The 19,988-nt window shown below is 41.2% G+C and overlaps 1 protein-coding gene across 1 annotated transcript in view; it reads right to left on the bottom strand.

Moving 5' to 3' along the window:
• The window catches only part of sv2 (synaptic vesicle glycoprotein 2), a 49,831-nt gene that overhangs the window by 19,297 nt on the left and 10,546 nt on the right, over positions 1 to 19,988 (bottom strand). The window contains exons 4-11 of the mRNA XM_061722374.1: positions 19,693 to 19,855; positions 18,761 to 18,882; positions 7,174 to 7,337; positions 7,006 to 7,086; positions 5,933 to 6,031; positions 5,539 to 5,627; positions 4,852 to 4,979; positions 576 to 671 (exon numbers count right to left, since the gene is read on the bottom strand). Coding sequence (XP_061578358.1) covers positions 576 to 671; positions 4,852 to 4,979; positions 5,539 to 5,627; positions 5,933 to 6,031; positions 7,006 to 7,086; positions 7,174 to 7,337; positions 18,761 to 18,882; positions 19,693 to 19,855 — 942 coding nt within the window. The remainder of the gene's footprint in view (positions 1 to 575; positions 672 to 4,851; positions 4,980 to 5,538; positions 5,628 to 5,932; positions 6,032 to 7,005; positions 7,087 to 7,173; positions 7,338 to 18,760; positions 18,883 to 19,692; positions 19,856 to 19,988) is intronic.

Genomic DNA, 19,988 nt, shown 5'->3' with positions numbered 1-19,988 from the left:
TTAAAACGGGACAGAACCAAGAGAAAATAACTGTATTTATTTATCTATTTATCTGTTTGAAATCTGCTTCTACTTCTATCTGCTAAAGAAGAAGTAGCGTATTCTTCTTTGCATTTATTTTGTCTTAGTTTTGATTCTAATTCCGGTTAGAGCGCCCCGAGCAGGGGAAGAAAAATCCACAGAATAGCCGCACCTTTGTATAAGCTGCATGGTTCAAAACCTATGAAATAAGTAGCGGCTTATAGTCCAGAAAATACGGTACATATAAATATCAGGAAACTGGATTCGTGGCAAAATATTAATGTCCATGGACCACTGGTTCTTGGTAACTGTACGGGTCACTGTCAAGTCCAACTGCCTTTAATTTAAGCCGATAATCAGCTGTTATCCCGTCTTCTCCACTAGTTGCAGCTGTTTTTGCTGATGTTTTGCCACTCAGTGCGAGTAAGGGGGCTGGTCCGGTGGGGAAGTGACATCAATGCAGACCCTCCATAGATTATGCTGAGTGCTTTGCTCAGTTCTTTCAGCAGGTAACTGTGATCTGTGAAGGGCTGCAAAAGAAAACTAACGCTCACCCAGAAGCACCTTCCCTCCAGTGCTGTCCATCACCAGGATGGTGAAGATGTTTCCTGGCAGGTTTGACGCCGCGATGATGAAGCCCTCCATGTACACTGTCAGAGGAGATGAAGACCATCTTACTGAGGTGATCTATTACAACATTATGGGTTGTAAGAGACTGAAAACTGTTCCCACAGCAACCGTTCACATTTACTCTGGCTCCCTCTGCTGGCACAGGGAGAAGTTGCAGAAGAACCAACTTTGAGCTGCTCACTTTCCCATCTTGCGTGTAGTTTTTCGTCAAACCAAGATTGTAATCATTAAAAAACATGTATGTTTCAACAATGTTCCAGCGTCTCCTCAGTTTTCTTTTTTGACAACAATTTTCATCCGTGTGCTTAAATAAAAGCATCGAGGGAGCAATTTTCTTTCAAAGTTTCACATTTCAAAGTTTCAAAGTTGGTTGTGAAGATTGATTATTTTGTAAATGTTCAAATGAGCAATTATGAAACCAAAGAAATACAATTATTTACTTTGTGTTGCACCAACATGTTGCACAACTGCTCCTTCTTATCTCAAATATTCAATATTTTCGTTTAGAATTGAATTAAGTGACTTAAATTAAGTAAATTAAAGTACAAGTAAATTGAGTACAAGTCTGAAAAAACAAAACAAATTATAAGTGATATTTGTTTCTCTACAGTTCTTGCACTTTTAATTTAAATATTCAGTTTGAGGTCATTAAAAAAGGTAAAGCTGCTACCTTTTCAATTCATGGACATTTCTTTGCAAAACACTTTTCTCTTTTAGCGTGAGAAATAATCCGATTCCTTCCTCTTCAACACAAGAATTAGTCTGACTCTGCAGGGGTTGACTTTGATTTCCTTGGGATGCAGAATAGAACTGTATCTGGATAGATACACGATCAATTGTAGAAATTAATCCTGTGACGTATGCAGAGCAGCAACCAGACTAATACGGCGTTCAGTGGAGCGACAACGCCGGTGAATGACTGTTGTTGGTTCTGCAGTAAGAAAACGTGTCGATCCAAGGCGTTAGTAGCAATTACGCAGCAGCTCTTTAAGGCTCTTATATGAATTACTGCATTAAATCTGTCTCCTGTCCTCTGTGATTGGTCCGGTGTGTTTTGTACCGGTAGAAATGGTTGTGAACGGGAGGAGAACCAGACCCACTTCACAAGAGATCGAGGTTGAAATCCTTTTAATTTACTGCTGCATTTCAGTCATTTAACAAAACGCACTGTTACTTTTATTTCTTGCATCTCCTGCATTTCTTTTTTACGGTGGCTGATAAGGGCCAAACGTACTGCAACGGCCTAATGCGTCTCAGTTAAGGAAAACGGCTTCAAGTACAGAAACGATTCAAATTCACAAACTCAAAACGAGCTACAAAAAGAGGAACGTGGTGCAAATGAAAAAACGTGCTGCAAAAAACAAAGACAAATGCAGCATCATCAAACGCGCTGCAAATTGTCCTTCTTTGCCTGTCCGTAGACTCTCCCACTGGCTGACTTTTATTTACAAATCCATTTTGGGAGGTCTCCCTACATATTTGTGCGTGCACATGTGTAGAAACGTCAGCCATTATGGTCTGCGCTCACAGAACTTTATCCAGATGCAGGTCCCGAGAGCCAGAACTGAACTGGGTAAAAAGGCGTTCCAGTTTTCTGCCCCGTCAACCTGGAATGATGCGCAGAAGGACTGGAAATTGGTTGAACTTGTATCCTTGGCTAAATTCAAATCTATTTTAAAAGACAGAGAAATTAGCTCTCTCGGTTCTTGCGACTGCCCCGTTGTGTAAATTTTACCATCGTTTTACTATTGTTTCCCCGGAATGTGTGACTGACTGTCTGTGTTCGTATGTATTTATTGCTGTATTGTTTTTATGCTGCCATTTTGGCCAGGTCACTCTTGAAAAAGAGGTTTTAATCTCAATGAGTCTTTTTTTTTTTTTACCTGGTTAAATAAAGGATATATATATATATATATATATATATATATATATATATATATATATATATATATATATATATATATATGTGAATAGAGAAACGATGCAAAGCACAAAATGATATAAAACAAGAAACCATCTTCAAAAGAAAAACGCTTCATAACCGGTCACTACAACCGGAAGTGCTCCAAACCTGCAGGGGGCGCTGCTGACTGAACCACAGTGTTTACATCCATGGTTTAAACATACAGCGGGAACGGTAATGTGATTTTTATCTGACTATATTTATATACGATGTTTATATCACTGTATAATATATTTTACACCAGACGATACAAGGCTGCACATAATATTAATAAGATAAGATCATGATTAGAGATTGACATAAAGCACCTGTTAACATTACAGTACATTAAAAAGCCCTCTTATCACAGTCTTCCATAACATACGCGCTGCACATTACATGTTATATTTGTTAATGACAGAAAGAAAAAAAGGACAGGGTTTATGTTATGGAAGACTGTGACCAGAGGGCTTCTTAATGTACTATTAAAACGGGTGCTTTATATCAATATGTGTATTATGTGCAGCCTTGTATCGTCTGGTGTAACGTCAAAATATAATAAAGAAACGTCTCGTAATGTACAACGCTGTACAGTGATATAAACATCGTATATAAATATAGTCAGATAAAAATCACATTACCGTTCCCGCTGTATGTTTAAACCATGGATGTAAACACTGTGGTTCAGTCAGCTGCGCCCCCTGCAGGTTTGGAGCACTTCCAGTTGTAGTGACCGGTTATGAAGCGTTTTTCTTTTGAAAATGGTTTCTTGTTTTATATCGTTTTGTGCTTTGCATCGTTTCTCTATTTGCAGCGTTTGATGATGCTGCATTTGTCTTTGTTTTTTGCAGCACGTTTTTTAATTTGCACCACGTTCCTCTTTTTGTACCTCGTTTTGAGTTTGTGAATTTGAATCGTTTCTGTACTTGAAGCCGTTTTCCTTAAAGGTGACCTATTATGGCATTTAATGTATATTTTAAACAGGCCTTGAATGTCTTAAAAACAATCTAAAGCTTGTTTTTTCTACATAAATCATAAATCCAGCCTGTGGGCCCTGTCACTAGTTTTACCGCTTCTAACCTCTTTTTCTGCGCCTCATTTTTAGGGAAGGGGGGGGTATGATAATGAGGCTCTGTGCTGATTGGCTCCCTGAATGACGTGTAGCAGGGGAGGAGAATAAACCTGCTCCGCCAGAGCAGCCCGAGCCTGTAAATTATCACAACACTGAATTTTCACAAATGGAAACTTTATTGTTAAAAAAATAAAATATGAGTTGTATATAAATAACATTTATGCACTATTTAAGCCGGATCTACCCGGCGTATGCTGAACGCTGGCCCCGGAGCCACGCCGGGCGCCCGGGAGCAGCGCTGCTGGAGCAGCGCGCATCACCGCGGCTTTAACGGGGGAATCTGACCGGTTTCGACCGACCGGGACCGCAGGAACCGGCCTGGACTGGTAGCAGGGACTCCCGGGGACCGACCAGCGGAATTTCAGCCGGATCTGCCCGGCGGATGTTGCGCGACGGGCGCCGCAACCTCACGGCGGGCGCACAGATCGGCTCTGGAGCGCATCCGCGGCGCATCGCCCGTTACCCGTGATCAAACTGACAGATTTGGCTGAAAATCTCGGACGGTGAAGCTGGTCCAGCCTGGGACAGACCTCCGAGGACCCAGCTCTCAAACCACCCGGGAACCTGGATGATTTAACCCGGATCCGCTCCGCCACGGCGCCGCGTCCGACTGGCGCAAGGAAGCACCGCTCCAGCCTGCGTAGAGAGCTGGTTGTGGGCGTGGTTTCAGCAGCGGAGGCTGAACCTGTGGAAATCTGCTCCCGTCGTGACGTCACGACGGGAGCAGATTCTAATCGGCTCAAAAAAAAACACGTGACACTGGGGGACTCTGTCCGGCGGGGGTCAGAGAGCTTGCAGAAATTCATGGTATTTTGTCTCCCCTGTGCTGGCAGGGTGAGGGGAGACCACTTTATATATGTTAAAACAAGAAAAAACGTGTTTTTCATAATAGCTCCCCTTTAACTGAGACGCATTAGGCCGTTGCAGTGGGTTTGGCCCTTGTCGGCCACCATACTTTTTAGTGCATTTTTCTGATGTTTAATGTAAATTAATGTTCTGTGGTAAATAATTATATTCAAGAACAACCCTGAAATGAGAGTGTGCATCGGTTAAGCTATCAAAACTCAATTAGAACAGGAGAAAAGAGCACCGGTGGGTCTTGCAGTGTAAATGTGAGACTTCTAACCTGCTGTCTTGACCGGGTAACAACTTTGGTTGTGGAGGGGCGACGGCAGCGACACGTTGGCACACGGCGCTCCACCATCTTCAACTCTTTCAAACAGCTCAGGGAACCACATCCACAGGCCGTAGTAACTGAATGAATGAATGAATGAAAATATATTTATTTCGGCCAGGTCATTCAGAATTTAGACACCAACAGAAAGCATTAGTTCACATAATAAAGAGACCTAACCGAAAAGGAATAGTCCTAGACTTTGGTTTTTCAATCATATGTTTCCCTCGAAGCTCATATCTACTTACCCTTATTTTAAACATGCTTACAATTTTACTAGGTAACAATCTGTTGAACATTTTGTACATTATCAATGCTATTTTGTATCCCACTAAATCCATGAACTGCACAACCACACAAGACACAAGCTTTTACAGTACGAGTGGGAGAAGGTGGCGGGGTGAGGAGTGAACCCCCCCTCATGTTAGAGGCATCTTTGACTGCAATGTGTGGTGTTAGGCGGCATCTCTGGTTGCTGTAGATAAAACCCTCCCAACAGTAATCTGCCGCTGTCCCGTTAGACTTATCACATCAGCCGTGTTAAAACAGAACCTGTGTCTTTGCGACAGGAAGAAACAGAGAAGAGAAGTCCACTTTAACAGCAGAGGAATGAATTAGGAGTCGATGTGCGTTTCTCACCCAAAAGATATGCAGTAGAAGATGATGAGCAGAGCGATGCTCCTGGCTTTGAGAGGACCGGCAAATATCTGCTTTATGGGCACCAAGGCCTGCAAGTCAAACCAGAGAAATTACTGACCACCAGCATCGATAAAAACAATCACATAGACACAATAAAAGGAGATATTCTCCTCACCAGTCATTTCAACCTTAAAAGATCGTGAATGCTGATCAATTTCACAGACTTTCCAAAACAAACTTTAGTTCCAGCTTCAAAATAAAGTCGGACTTTGTTGCCTCTTTCCCTTTCATTTAATAACAAAGTCTGATCATTTTATGAATTTCTGCGTTTTCCTTAAACAAATAAAAGCTAGATCCGGCCCTGAACCTAAATGCAGGTCCACTCTGACGTTACCTTTTTCAAAATGCTTGTGAGATTTTCTCTTCGTGAATCCCGAGCTCTGATCTCGTCCAGTTCCCCTCTCTGCTTATAGCTCGTACACAAAACAAATTCCTTTGAAAGAAAGAAAGAAAGAAAGAAAGAAAGAAAGAAAGAAAGAAAGAAAGAAAGAAAGAAAGAAAGAAAGAAAGAAAGAAAGAAAGAAAGAAAGAAAGAAAGAAAGAAAGAAAGAAAGAAAGAAAGAAAGAAAGAAAGAAAGAAAGAAAGAAAGAAAGAAAGAAAGAAAGAAAGAAAGTCAAATCAATCAAAAAGCAGCAGACTGAAGCAGAAAATCAAACTTTTCTTCTTTTTTGTGTTGTCGTACATTTCTTTGTTCCACTTTTGTTTGTTTTTTATATTCTGTTTCAGAAAATACAAATACAGGACTGTCTCAGAAAATTAGAATATTGTGATAAATATCTTTATTTTCTGTAATGCAAAAATGTCATACATTCTGGATTCATTACAAATCAACTGAAATATTGCAAGCCTTTTATTATTTTAATATTGCTGAGCATGGTTTACAGTTTAAGAAAAATCAAATATCCTATCTCAAAAAATTTGAATATTCTGGGAATCTTAATCTTAAACTGTAAACCATAATCAGAATAATCAATATCAAAATAATAAAAGGCTTGCAATATTTCAGTTGATTTGTAATGAATCCAGAATGTATGACATTTTTTTTTTTTTTTTTAAATTGCATTACAGAAAATAAAGAACTTTATCACAATATTGTAATTTTCTGAGACAGTCCTGTATACTGCAAAAACAGCCCTGCTAGAAATAAGCCTAATATTCCTAAATCTAGTCAGATTTTTCTTATTATGAGCAAAAATATCAGAGTAGAACTCTTAAAACTAGCAAAATAGTCTGACAACAGTCTTTTTTTTTTTCTTGAAACAAGGCTTTTTAACTTTCTAAGAAATTCGTTTTTGCAGTGTATTTTCTTCAGAAGCGATGGCACTAATTATGATTAGTGGACCACCATGTCGGCGTGTGTTTCAAACAGGCGGTGCAACAGTACTTCAGGGGACCATGCTGCGTACCGGGAAAGCCTTGTCTTTTCCCTTATTGTTGAGTTCAAACATCAGTCTGAAGACATAAATCGCTTCCTCCTCTCGGCCCGCCTGCAAAAAGACGGGGAGCGAGTGTCAGAGACGTCACAATTACCGTAAAAAGAATTCATCAGTAACAATCGTTTGCCCGTCCTGTACCTCCATGAGGAACCTGGGGCTCTCCGGCATGAGCAGCCGGAAGAGGACGGCCGAGGTGATGCTGGGAACGGCGCACAGCACCACAAACAGCCTCCAGCTCTGGAAGTCCAGACCGCCCAGAGAGAAGTGAGCCCAGGTTCTGGGGATCACCATCCAGGCCAGACCTGCAGACGGAAAACAAAACCCCACTAAACCAGAGTCACATCCATGAGAAAACAAGACGCAAGATGGTTCCCAAGCAGAGGTGTCTTCAGTATTCACATTCATTACTCAGGTAGAAGTATAGATACTAGAGTTTAAAAATACTCCTGTAGAAGTTGAAGAATCAACTCAAGTTTTTTACTCAAGTAAAAGTGTAAAAGTACTGGTTTCAAAACTACTTAAAGTATAAAAGTAAAAGTAATGTAAGGGGGAAAAAAGCCATTAAGGACAAAAGCCATTGAAAATGAATGTATCTTAGTATAATGCAAATATATTAAAGAACCATATATGTGTACTATTGAGCATTAACATGTGTTTCAGAGAGCAGGAGATATGATGACTAGTTGCCTATAAGTATTGTAATGGTGCAAAAAGTCAAACTTCAGAGGCATGTTATCATTTATCCTAACCTTTATTGGAATGTACATCCAAGTTTAGTTGCAGGAATCTGAGGGAACAGATGTAAGAACAAAACTGGACAAGAACATCTGAAACAACCACAACCAAATTCACTCTATCCGGATGGAGCAATTTAACTGGATAGTTTTTATTTTAAAGGCCGAAACTAAATAGAGTAACGAGGCTGTTTTTAAAATGTAAGGAGTAAAAAGTACCGATAATTGCGTGAAAATTTAAGGAGTAAAAGTAAAAAGTCATCTGAAAAATAATTACTCCAGTGACGTATAGATAACCAAAATTTCTACTTAAGTAAGGAAACAAAGTATTTGTACTTTGTTACTTGACACCTCTGTTCCCAAGTGAAAAGAACTGGCTTTTCATCGCCTTTTGACTAACAATGCCGGGGAAGTTAAAACTTGGACATCAGTTCACCATCAGTGGCCGTTGATCCAGCCTTTAAGCTACAACGCAGACGAACACTCGGGGTTTGTTATGCAGCTGAACATTGATGATGTAAGATACCGTCGCAGAGCAGGGGACAGTCCCAGAAGAATGTGTGTGCATGTACTCGTGTACTCGGGACCTCGCCGAGACCTCGCCGAGACCACGCCGAGACCTCGCCGAGACCACGCCGAGACCTCACTGAGACCTCACTGTTACCTCACTGTTACCTCGCTGTTAGCTCGCTGTTACCTCACTGAGACCTCACTGAGACCTCACCGAGACCTCACCGAGACCTCACTGTTACCTCACTGTTACCTCGCTGTTAGCTCGCTGTTACCTCACTGAGACCTCGCTGAGACCTCGTCTTGAGAGATACGATTACAGATGGCCAAGGTCTCGACTTACTCCAGGACGGATTCAGAGCCGATCCCCAAGGTCTGAAGTTGGGACACTCTTTCATTTAATTTTCACATCCAAATGCCAGAAAAAAAGCTAATTTGACTTGTATGAGGTTTGTATTTAAACACCTTGATCTGTATTCTAATAATGTTTTAATCCTGAAAAAAAGTTTTAAACAAAAGGTAATTATTTCAGGCTTTTTATTCCTTGTTTTTTCTTTTCCAACTGTCACCTTTGGAAATTAAAAGGCAGTTAACACAGGTTATTTGTTTGTTTTTTTATGTATTTATCACGGTGAGCTCGGTTTCAGACTCGACACACATTCACTCAGGATCAATGTCACATGACCCGCTGACTCCAGATAGTGGGGTCGCTCTGTCAATCTTCACTAGCTTTAAACCCTAAGCCAAGTTGCAAATGTCCAACTTAAAACTACCTCAGTTTTAATTTGGGGGTATTTGAAAGAGGACAGACGGACAAACATGTTGATTTGTCCTCCAAAGATACGTTTAGTTTCATCTTGATGGACAAAATGGAAATATCATTGGGGTGAGGACAGTGCATTCCTGTCAAGTCTCCCCTTTTGGTCGGGAAACTTCCCTATTTCACCCCTCTTTCCCGCCGTCATCCCGTATTAGTTTTTTCTAGCTTTTTCTTATTAGTATTTCCCTACCTAATTTACTTTCCTAAACAGGAGCAGGACAGTGAACAGTTTAGCCGAGGACACACCAACCCGACGTCGCCCGTTGTCGGCCGACTGCTGTGTCGCCTCGCGTCGCCTGTGTCGGGCTGGGTCGGGCTCAAAAAGAAGCACTAGACACACCGCAAAGACGACACCCAACGGCCAACTAGCACGTACGTTCTGCGCAGTCTGCGTTTCAATTTTCTGCTATGTTTTCGGAGAAGAGCCGCCGGTCCGGGGCGCAGCAGCAGCTCACGTACAGACGTGATCGCCAGGTCAACCTGCGCCGTCGTCCCGGGGAGAAACCTGCAGCTCTGTGGATATGGAGGATTTTTTGTGCCAAAATTAAATAAATAAATACATCATTAATTAATTAAATTGGGAATGAAATATATCATTAATTAATTAAATGTGTCATTAATTAATTAAAATTAGAATGAAATATGTCATTAATTAATTAAAATACAATTCGTTTTAAGTAAAAATATATATTTATTGTTTCAGCATTTAATTAATTAATGACACATTTAATTAATGATTTCGTGTTGCGTGTGAATCATGAAATGTAAAACTGCATTTAATTAATTAATGACACATTTAATTAATGATTTCGTGTTGCTGAATCATGAAATGTAAATGTAAAACTGTCAGTTTCACTCGTCAAACTCAGTGGGCGGATTCCAAACACCTGATTGGTTCCCCTGCACATCAAGTCGAGGCAAATGGAATCCACATAATGGATTGTTGCAGGGCTCCGGGACACATTCCGATAAACTAGGGCTGAGTTCAGACTGCAGGCAAATCTGATTCATATCTGATTCCTTCTCATATCCGATTTTCAGGGCTGACTGTCCACACTGTTTTTAGCAAGTGTCCATATCGGATCTGTCTCTGTTCAGACTGGGCCACATCATTGACTGATCTGACGGGTTGCCGTAGCAACGACGTCGGAGCGGAGGCGTCACCCAGCGGATGTATTGTGTGTGAAGTCATGTATTTTTTTTATATATAAAAAAATCCCAAAATATCTGTACCGTTTCTGGTTGGGTCGGCACTGCGCATCATTTTTAGACATAAAAATGAACGCATACCGCAAAAGTTGTCTCGGCGGAGGGACCCGGCGTCCCAGCAAAATGAGAAACAGAGAAAAGTGTTGAGAATAAAACCACCAGCAAACTAACAAACCAACCAACAAAGCTCAGAGTTAACAAAACCAACCAGAAATATTACAACTATAATAATATATAATGACTATAATATATATATATATATATATATATATATATATATATATATATATATATATATATATATATATATATATATATATATATATATATATATAATAACTATAATACAACTCTATTAAAATAGAAAATAGAAAACATGTTATTATTGCAGGTTTTGAGCATATGGGTATTATATTTCCATCATTAGGGAGAACCCCTATGACAGAATCATCACTGTCTAATGTTCTATCTAATGACAGAATCATCACTGTTTCAGCAGGTCTCTTAGGTTTATAATTCAGATTAATTTTCGTTTACATATAACATTGTTTGTAGTCATTTTAGTGCAATTTAAAGCTTATTTCTACAAATAAAATCAGCACTGTAGGCAGCGATCTTGGACCAGCGGCCACTCTGATTGGTCCAGCACGCTCACGTGACAACGTCGAAGCACTTTGTGTGAACTCCGCCTCTGGAAATAGTTCCACTTTTAAAACGTCGTTTGTGAAGCCAGTTTCCCGAGATCGGACTTCGACGACTAGATAAATGCTTGGCATCAATAGCTGTATATGTTGAAGTGAATAGCATGAGATAAAAAGTCGTGCGCACGAGATAACAATAATAATTTCCATGTCTTGTCACCTCCAGGGCTCCGTACAGACCAAAGCAGTGGATTCCACTAGATTTGCGTTAGCTCCGCCCACTGAGTTTGACGAGTGAAACTGACAGTTTTACATTTACATTTCATGATTCAGCAACACCAAATCATTAATTAAATGTGTCATTAATTAATTAAATGCAGTTTTACATTTCATGATTCACACGCAACACGAAATCATTAATTAAATGTGTCATTAATTAATTAAATGCTGAAACAATAAATATATATTTTTACTTAAAATGAATTGTATTTTAATTAATTAATGACATATTTCATTCTAATTTTAATTAATTAATGACACATTTAATTAATTAATGATATATTTCATTCACAATTTAATTAATTAATGATGTATTTATTTATTTAATTTTGGCACAAAAAATCCTCCATATGTGGAGAATTACCACTGGCTGAAATAAATCATTTAGGAAGATAAATGTTGGTTTAATAGATGAAATCTAACAGTTGTAGCTACGCCTGTTAAGAAATTTGTTCCGAACATTTCGGGATTTCTGCCTGCCTGCCGGCTCGGGAGCTGATTTATGGTTCCGCGTTAAATCGACGCAGAGCCTACGGTGTAGGGTACGGCGTACGGCGTCACCGTGTAACCTACGCCGTAGGCTCTGTGTTGTTGTAACGCGGAACTATAAATCAGCCTTTATTCCGACGAGGTTGCAACAACGGGGAAAACGAGTGATTATATACATTCACTGAGTGAATATTATGAAAGTAAAATATATATTTCTCGCTAGAAATGTAATCAAAACGCATTTTTATGCAGAAACTAACTCAAAATATTGATTTTATTCACAAAAAAATAAGAAATGTCCACCATGTTTTTTTTTTTGATTCATTTCGCAGATCTGAACAGCCAATCACAGAGTGAGCTGTTTGACCAACGGTTGAAAAGCTGCAGACGGGCGGCCGACTTGTGGCGACGTGCGGGACACACCGGGGAAACTAGGCCGACAGACGCACCGACGCTCAACGACGGCCCGACGGCCGACAGTCGGCTTGGTGTGTCAAGGCCTTTACACGTTCTTAAAGTTATTTCAGCTGGAGACAGAAACATGCGTCTGTGCGGGCGGCATGGGCGTCAGTTTGATTTCAGAAGTGCTGGGGACATTTACCATAAACCTGAGTAAGGTTTGAAAAGTGCTGGGTACGAGCTAGGCCCATTACTTCCGAATTGAGGTTTCATGATAAATAATAGGCATTGCATTAGATGATGCGTATTGACGCGATATTGTCCCCATATTAAAAGCCATCTGCGCGGTCTTATTTAGGTCGTCGGAAACATCATATACATATTGCAAGCCTTTTATTATTTTAATATTGCTGATCATGGCTTACAGTTTAAGAAAACTCAAATATCCTATCTCAAAAAATTAGAATATTCTGGGAATCTTAATCTTAAACTGTAAACCATAATCAGCAATATTAAAATAATAAAAGGCTTGCAATATTGCAGTTGATTTGTAATGAATCCAGAATGTATGACATTTTTGGACTCCAGAAAAATAAAGGACTTTATCACAATATTCTAGTTTTCTGAGACAGTCCTGTAAACTTGTTTGTGTCGTTGTGCTGAACCACTTCTAAATATCCATGGTTACTTTGTGTTAACGGAGCAGCAGAGAGCAGCGTCTTGCTGCTGCAGGAAACTGCGCGCTGGAAGCAGATCAGTGACGGACACTGGCTGATTTATGGTTCCGCGTTGCACCAACGCAAAACGTACGGCGTAGGATACGCAGGGATTAGAACGTACGGTACGCGACGCTGCGTAACCTACGCCGTATCGATTTAACGCGGAACCATAAATCAGCCAGTGTCCGTCACCATAAATCAGGCTTGACGCGCGCGCATTTGTCAGTTTTTTCAGACTTTTCGTCTTTTCAACTGAGCATGAAGACACATAAAATGAGGGTGCAATGCATGCTGATGCACCCTCGTAGAACCGGGCCTGCGGAACGCAACTTTTAATTCCCAATTCCCAACTCCTACCTGGAGGTGAAGCTCGAGTCCTCCCCGCAGCGCTGTCTGTCACACACACAAGATCTGGGCACAGACGCAGCAGGTCTTGTTGTCCCGCCACTAAGATTTTGCTGGCCTTAATGTTTCCTGTGTTTTATTTTGTTCATTATTGATACATTTAGTGTTGATGTGTGTGTGACAGACGTGTGTATGGGGCGTTAATGAAAATACGGGACAAATCGCGTCTTACTTATGTTAGGATTTCATGAAAATTGTTAAAAGCTCAAAGCATTTTCCAACACTGGTGGGCTTTCTCTTTATATTCAAAGTAACCTTGTATGCAGTAAGACACAGAGCCACCTCCTGGTGTTACGGGTAGACTCGAAGTTGAGTACAATATACATACCATTGTTGAGAGGAGACATTGGGGGAGAAACAGATGTTTAGCATTGGGGGGGTTTATCTGCCACCTGGGGTGGCACCCCAGGTGAGAGAAATAACAAAGGAGATAGAAGTGACACCTTTTGGGGGTCTTTTTCCGTTCCCTCCACCAATGAAATTCACTTGCAGAGAACACCCCCCTTTTAGAGTATAAAGTCAACTGGACTCATGAAAACGTTGTGCATTTCTCTCCGACTCACGCGGTCTGAAAGAAGTGTACCCCGGCCGGAGACAACTGTACCTCCGGCCGGAAAAACCTTGTGCTTGACATGATTAAAAGTTGTATTAACCTGTAACTTTATTCCACTAGTCTTTCTTGGTTCTCCAGACAAAAGAACACGTATCTTTCAATGGTGACCCCGACGTGATCTGGTTGTTTCCTGACTGTGGAATTCTGGAGAGGAGCCCTGGAGAAGTTTTCATGCAGACAACCAAAACAGACTAGTCTAAATACAGGTAAGCAGAAACCGCTGATCAGTAAGAATTTCTGCACATTGGATTTATCAAATTAATATTGGTTGTCTGATTGAATTCTTCTCAAGCTCATAAAGATTAAAGACAGGTTTGACTTTTGGTATGTCATGCACAATGTTTGAAATTTAGTTTCAATTGAAAGTCGCGGACTTTCGGGGGTCGCGGATCCCATTAGATTAGTGAAACTACAGGTTGAAAGTCGCGGACTTTCGGGGGTCGCGGATCCCATTAGATTAGTGAAACTACAGGTTGAAAGTCGCGGACTTTCGGGGGTCGCGGATCCCATTAGATTAGTGAAACTACAGGTTGAAAGTCGCGGACTTTCGGGGGTCGCGGATCCCATTAGATTAGTGAAACTACAGGTTGAAAGTCGCGGACTTTCGGGGGTCGCGGACCCCTTAGCTATTAATGTCTTAACGTATTGATGAATATAGTGTGTCAAGTCCGTGCACGGCTGGGTAACTTTGTTTATGATTCTGAAGTTCAGATGATATTGGGAGCTCATCTAAGATGACGTTTGCAGTGGTTAACCACACCGATGAGCAGACAGGAGGTTTTGTTTCTGGAAGTCTAAGCAATCCTGGGCCCATATACAGAGATTAGCAGTTTTCTGCCTTAGTTATTGGATTGCCTTAAACCAGTGATTCTTAACCATAGGGCCGCGGCCCACACTTGGGCCGCGAGCGCCATCTAGTGGGCCGCCAAAAAAAATTCAGTTTTGTACGTGTGGGCCGCGAGGGCCGCGGGACTGCATAGCAACTCCCGACCAAATGAGGAGAAGAAGACACTCAGCTAGCTGTACGTGTAATAGTAAGAGAAATGGTGTGTCTTTACAGAGAAAATCCTTCATTTTGCACAGAGTAGGTTTAGATCCGCCAGGATTAGGGATCGATTAATTGGGTCTGCGCCCAGAGCGAGCGAGCGCGGCGTGCTCATTTATCCCGACGCGTCCCCGCGGCCGGGGAGGTCGGCTGAGGCTGCCGCTCGGGCGGTGGGCTCCGTCGTTACTGCTGAAGGATGGTAGATGTAGATGCGTGGGCTGTCGTGTCTGCTGGACTGGACTGTTCGGGCTTTCGAAAAAGCATCGGAAAGTAACTGCTGCAGCGCGACCAGAGAGCTGCGGTGCGGGCTGTGCCCGTCGCAGCTGATCAGGCTCGGATGAAACCCGACACACTGAGTCCTGACAACTTATTAATGTAAATAACTTAAAGTAAAATCAAACTAAGTTTTGTCCTCGCTGTATTTTTAAATATGCAACCCGGAATGGACAGATTCATCCTGGTTCAGTCTTCCCACTGGGACAAAACCAGTGTCTCATACGTTCAGAGACCGTGGCGTTCAAAGTGCGAAAGTGAAACGCCACTGAAACAAAACACAAAGTTTTTCATCAAACATATTCACTCAAGTCTGAACTGAAGTCACAGAAAATAAGCTGAGCATCTTAAAACATCCATGTTTGGGTCCAGATACAGCTGTGAAGCATCGTTTCAGGCTCATCAATGAGCACCTCCACATGCATATGAGAACCTGAACCTGAACCTTAAATTGTTAAGATGTGTTTATATTAATTTAGCATAAAAATGTGTTGAGACAATTAACAAAGAAAAGGGGAAATTCAAACTGCTGGTAGAGAAATAAAATAAGATAGCATTTGAAAAATAAAATAAAATCTACTTTATTTTTAAGAGAAAAAAAATATGTTTAATTCAAGTTAAACATGTTAATTGGCAAATATGTACTTTTTTTAATATAACAGTCAGATGCAGATGTTGATACAACTATGAGGCTACTTGAATATATACACACACACACACACACACACACACACATACATACACATATACACACATATACACATATATATATATATATATATATATATATATATTATGATGTTCTGGACCTTCGCTTGAGTAAATTTTCTCTAAATGGACCTCTTAAAGTTGAATACCCCTGCTATACAGTGTTTATATTTAATGGGCCCCGGGCCACTCTGTACTGAAAAAATTGGGCCCCAAGGTCAGAAAGGTTAAGAACCCCTGCCTTAAACTACCCGTAACAAGCGACTCCCATGTCTTAAAACATTCTACTTGTGTTAAAAGTATTTAAAGTAGTCAGAGATTCGATTACTTCAGATCATAAGTAAAGTTTGAACACATAAGGACACACTTAAATGAAAAGAAATGTCAAATAACAGAATTTTGTTGTCTATTATTGTTTTTCTTGTCATGTATAACTTATGTCTGTCATTAATTTGCGCTCTCTCCCCCAAGAGCCCCCGCCCTAATTTAAGGGGCCAGAAAGTTCCTTCAAGTCAGGGAGGAGAAGCCTCCTTACAGTGTGTCTACAGTGTATTCAGAATATTCTTGGAGATTTGTTCTCTTAATGTTTTGGTAAATGGAAAGGTGTGGTGGTATCAATTTGTATTGTAATGGCTGTGGTTGTTCTTATTTTATGCAGATGTTATATGTTTTTTTTTTTTTTATTTTAGTAGAAAAAAAAGAAAAAAAAAAGAGGGTGGAGGATTGATGACCCAGAGAAATGTGGTGTGTGCAGTGTGCTAAGTAGAGCTGCAGTGGTTTCTGTGGGACCTTGACTGGAAAGTTACCCCTGGTACAGAACCTCTTACAGAAATCAACTTCGGATCCATCTCCTACGCTGCTTCAATGTGCAGCACTGTTCGTCTTCAGGTCAAAGACGACAAAGCTGTGTCGGCTGATGATACGAACTTCATCTGAATACGAGGTGGGCTCTCGCCCAAGACGCTGACGAAGAAAAGACTGATGGATAACGGCCGCGTCTTCATCTGAATACGAGGTGCAACTGTATCTGCCGAAACTATGCTTGGACACTGGCGAAGGTCTATCTACTTACAGCTCTGGGAACAGCCGGTGGTGCTGAAAGGCCGAGATTTTCTGCGGATGCCTGGTGTTGCAATATTGGGGTGATTATGGGTATACTGCACACACTCATTTCCTACTGTTTTGTTCCAATGGGTCATCGGTTTTACACATTTTTTCACAGAGCTGGTTGGATATTATTTTACGATTTTTTTTTTATTTTATTTTATGTTTTTCGGGGGATTAGTTTGAAAAGATGGTTATCTGTCCAAAGTGTGCCCATGCCTGTTGAAAGGGTTGAAAGAATAAGAAAAAAATAAAAAATTGGGGGGGATAGTAGACAATGTTCAGAGGAATACAAACTACTTGCATGCCATTTTTTCTAATAATTAACATCTGTTGTTTAAAGTTGTTACAAAGGGGCAAGGCTCAACTGAGATTATAGATAGACAGTTATTACTGTACAACCTGTCCGTTCTGTTTTTTGAGACATACAGGGATCATGAAGTGGGTGTGCTCTCGTCTCCAGAAGAACAATGGATTATTTTTTGTTGCCTTAAACCTGGACACCTGGATTTCCCCATTTTTAATTGTGATGTATAACGGATTTGACACATGGTTATACTGATTTATTTGGTTTATTTGTGAAATGCTCATCCATTATGAGATGTACAATTGTTTACAATATGAATATTCAGACTTCCACAGCTTTAAATTTATGATTGTTGTTGAATGTATTTGTATATTAATCTGTATGTATGGTTCTTGATATTTGTGGGGTTTTTTTCTTCTGTTGCTCTGCTTGTATCGTCACATCTGGTGGTCATGTGTAATATTGCAGGATTGGGACTCTGTTTTGTCTATACAGCTAAGCAGGTTGATCTATTTTATATGAAACGGGGGGTACAAAAACAACACATATATTTTTATATCCCAGTGGACATTTTTACATGGTTGATTTGAAAAACATGAATTAATCATGTTTTGAGTGGAAATTGTTAGGATTTCATGAAAATTGTTAAAAGCTCAAAGCATTTTCCAACACTGGTGGGCTTTCTCTTTATATTCAAAGTAACCTTGTATGCAGTAAGACACAGAGCCACCTCCTGGTGTTACGGGTAGACTCGAAGTTGAGTACAATATACATACCATTGTTGAGAGGAGACATTGGGGGAGAAACAGATGTTTAGCATTGGGGGGGTTTATCTGCCACCTGGGGTGGCACCCCAGGTGAGAGAAATAACAAAAGAGATAGAAGTGACACCTTTTGGGGGTCTTTTTCCGTTCCCTCCACCAATGAAATTCACTTGCAGAGAACACCCCCCTTTTAGAGTATAAAGTCAACTGGACTCATGAATACGTTGTGCATTTCTCTCCGACTCACGCGGTCTGAAAGAAGTGTACCCCGGCCGGAGACAACTGTACCTCCGGCCGGAAAAACCTTGTGCTTGGCATGATTAAAAGTTGTATTAACCTGTAACTTTATTCCACTAGTCTTTCTTGGTTCTCCAGACAAAAGAACACGTATCTTTCACTTAATTTTTTTTTTTTTTTTTTTAAGTGGTGGGGACAAATTTGCTCGTCAGACAAAGTGGTGGGGACGCGTCCCCGGCGGAAATGACGCGCCTGGCGGGCGGTGGAAAATTTCCCTTATTTTTTAAATCCCAAACTTGTCAGGTATGGGACAGCGGAGGCCATGCAGGTAGTGGAACCTCTAGTTCCTGTTTCTACACATATTTTCTGTTATTTCCTTCTTGCTCTGTTTTTTGTGACGTGTATGACTAAAATAGAACCGTAGCCACAACATTTCGATCCCGCCGAGGCCGAGGTTTTCCTCTCCCACCTGCAGCCAGGATGTTTCCCGCCATCCAGAAGGTGGCCAGCGCGCTGATCATCGCGCCTCTCCTCACGCGGGGCATGAACTCTGAGAAGTAGGAGAAGATGACGGGAATCGACCCGCCGACCCTGCGGAGACAAACACACCGGCCATTTCAAACATCCGGGACGGCTCTGCTAACAGAGACACAACTATACACTTCATGAGACACAACTTTACACTTCATGACATTTGAATTTACCACCTTAACCCTTGTAATGTCTTTGGATCAAAATGACCTCATTCTCCTGTCCTTCTTTCCTCCTGCTCTCTCCTTCCTTCCTTCTTTTCTCCCCTCGTACATTCTTTCCTTGTTTTCTCCTTTCCTTCCTTCTTTCCTCTCTTCTTTCCTTCCTTCCTTCTTTTCTCCCTTCTTTCCTTCCTTCCTTCTTTTCTCCCTTCTTTCCTTCCTTCCTTCTTTCCTCCCTTCCTTCCTTCTTTTCTTTCTTTCTTCCTTCCTCCCTTCCTTCTTTTCACCTTTCCTTCCTTCCTTTCACCTTTCCTTCCTTCCTTCTTTTCTTGCTTCCTTCCTTCCTTCTTTTCTTGCTTCCTTCCTTCCTTCTTTTCTTGCTTCCTCCCTTCCTTCTTTTCTCCCTTCTTTCCTTTCTCCCTTCCTTTTCTCCCATCCTCCTTTTCTCTCTTCCTTCTTTCATTCCTCTCTTCCTTCTTTCATTCCTCCCTTCTTTCCTCCCTTCCTCCCTTCCTTCCTCCCTTCTTTCCTTCTTTTCTCCCTTCCTTCCTTCCTTCCTTCCTTCCATCCATCCTACCATCCTTCCTTCCTTCCTTCCTTCCTTCCTTCCCCCCCGAAGACAGCACAAGGGTTAAATGTTAATTTAAATCCCCAGAACCGTCAGCGGTTCTTCACTGCTGGTGTTGTTGAGGGAGGGTTTACTGCTGACCCGATGCCGCTGATGAACCGCAGCAGCAGGAAGAGCCAGAACCACGGCGCCGCACTGGCCAGACTTCCAAACAGCCCGTTGATGCTCAGGGAAACCACCAGGACTCGGCGGCGCCCCCTCTGGTCGGCCAGATATCCCCACATGTAGCCGCCCACCATCATTCCTGACAATAAAAACCAAGTTCAATCAATCCATGATGTCATGAAGGACACGATCTGCTAGGGGTGGAACAATATATCGTGCCACCAAATTTTGCGATACAAAAACGTCACAATACGTGTCGTGGAGGTGACAAA

The sequence above is a fragment of the Cololabis saira genome, chromosome 5, assembly GCF_033807715.1.
Source record: "Cololabis saira isolate AMF1-May2022 chromosome 5, fColSai1.1, whole genome shotgun sequence".
NCBI classification, from domain to species: domain Eukaryota; kingdom Metazoa; phylum Chordata; class Actinopteri; order Beloniformes; family Belonidae; genus Cololabis; species Cololabis saira.
The sequence above is the reverse complement of the archived record's forward strand: the minus strand, read 5'-3'. Positions and strand labels throughout refer to the sequence as shown.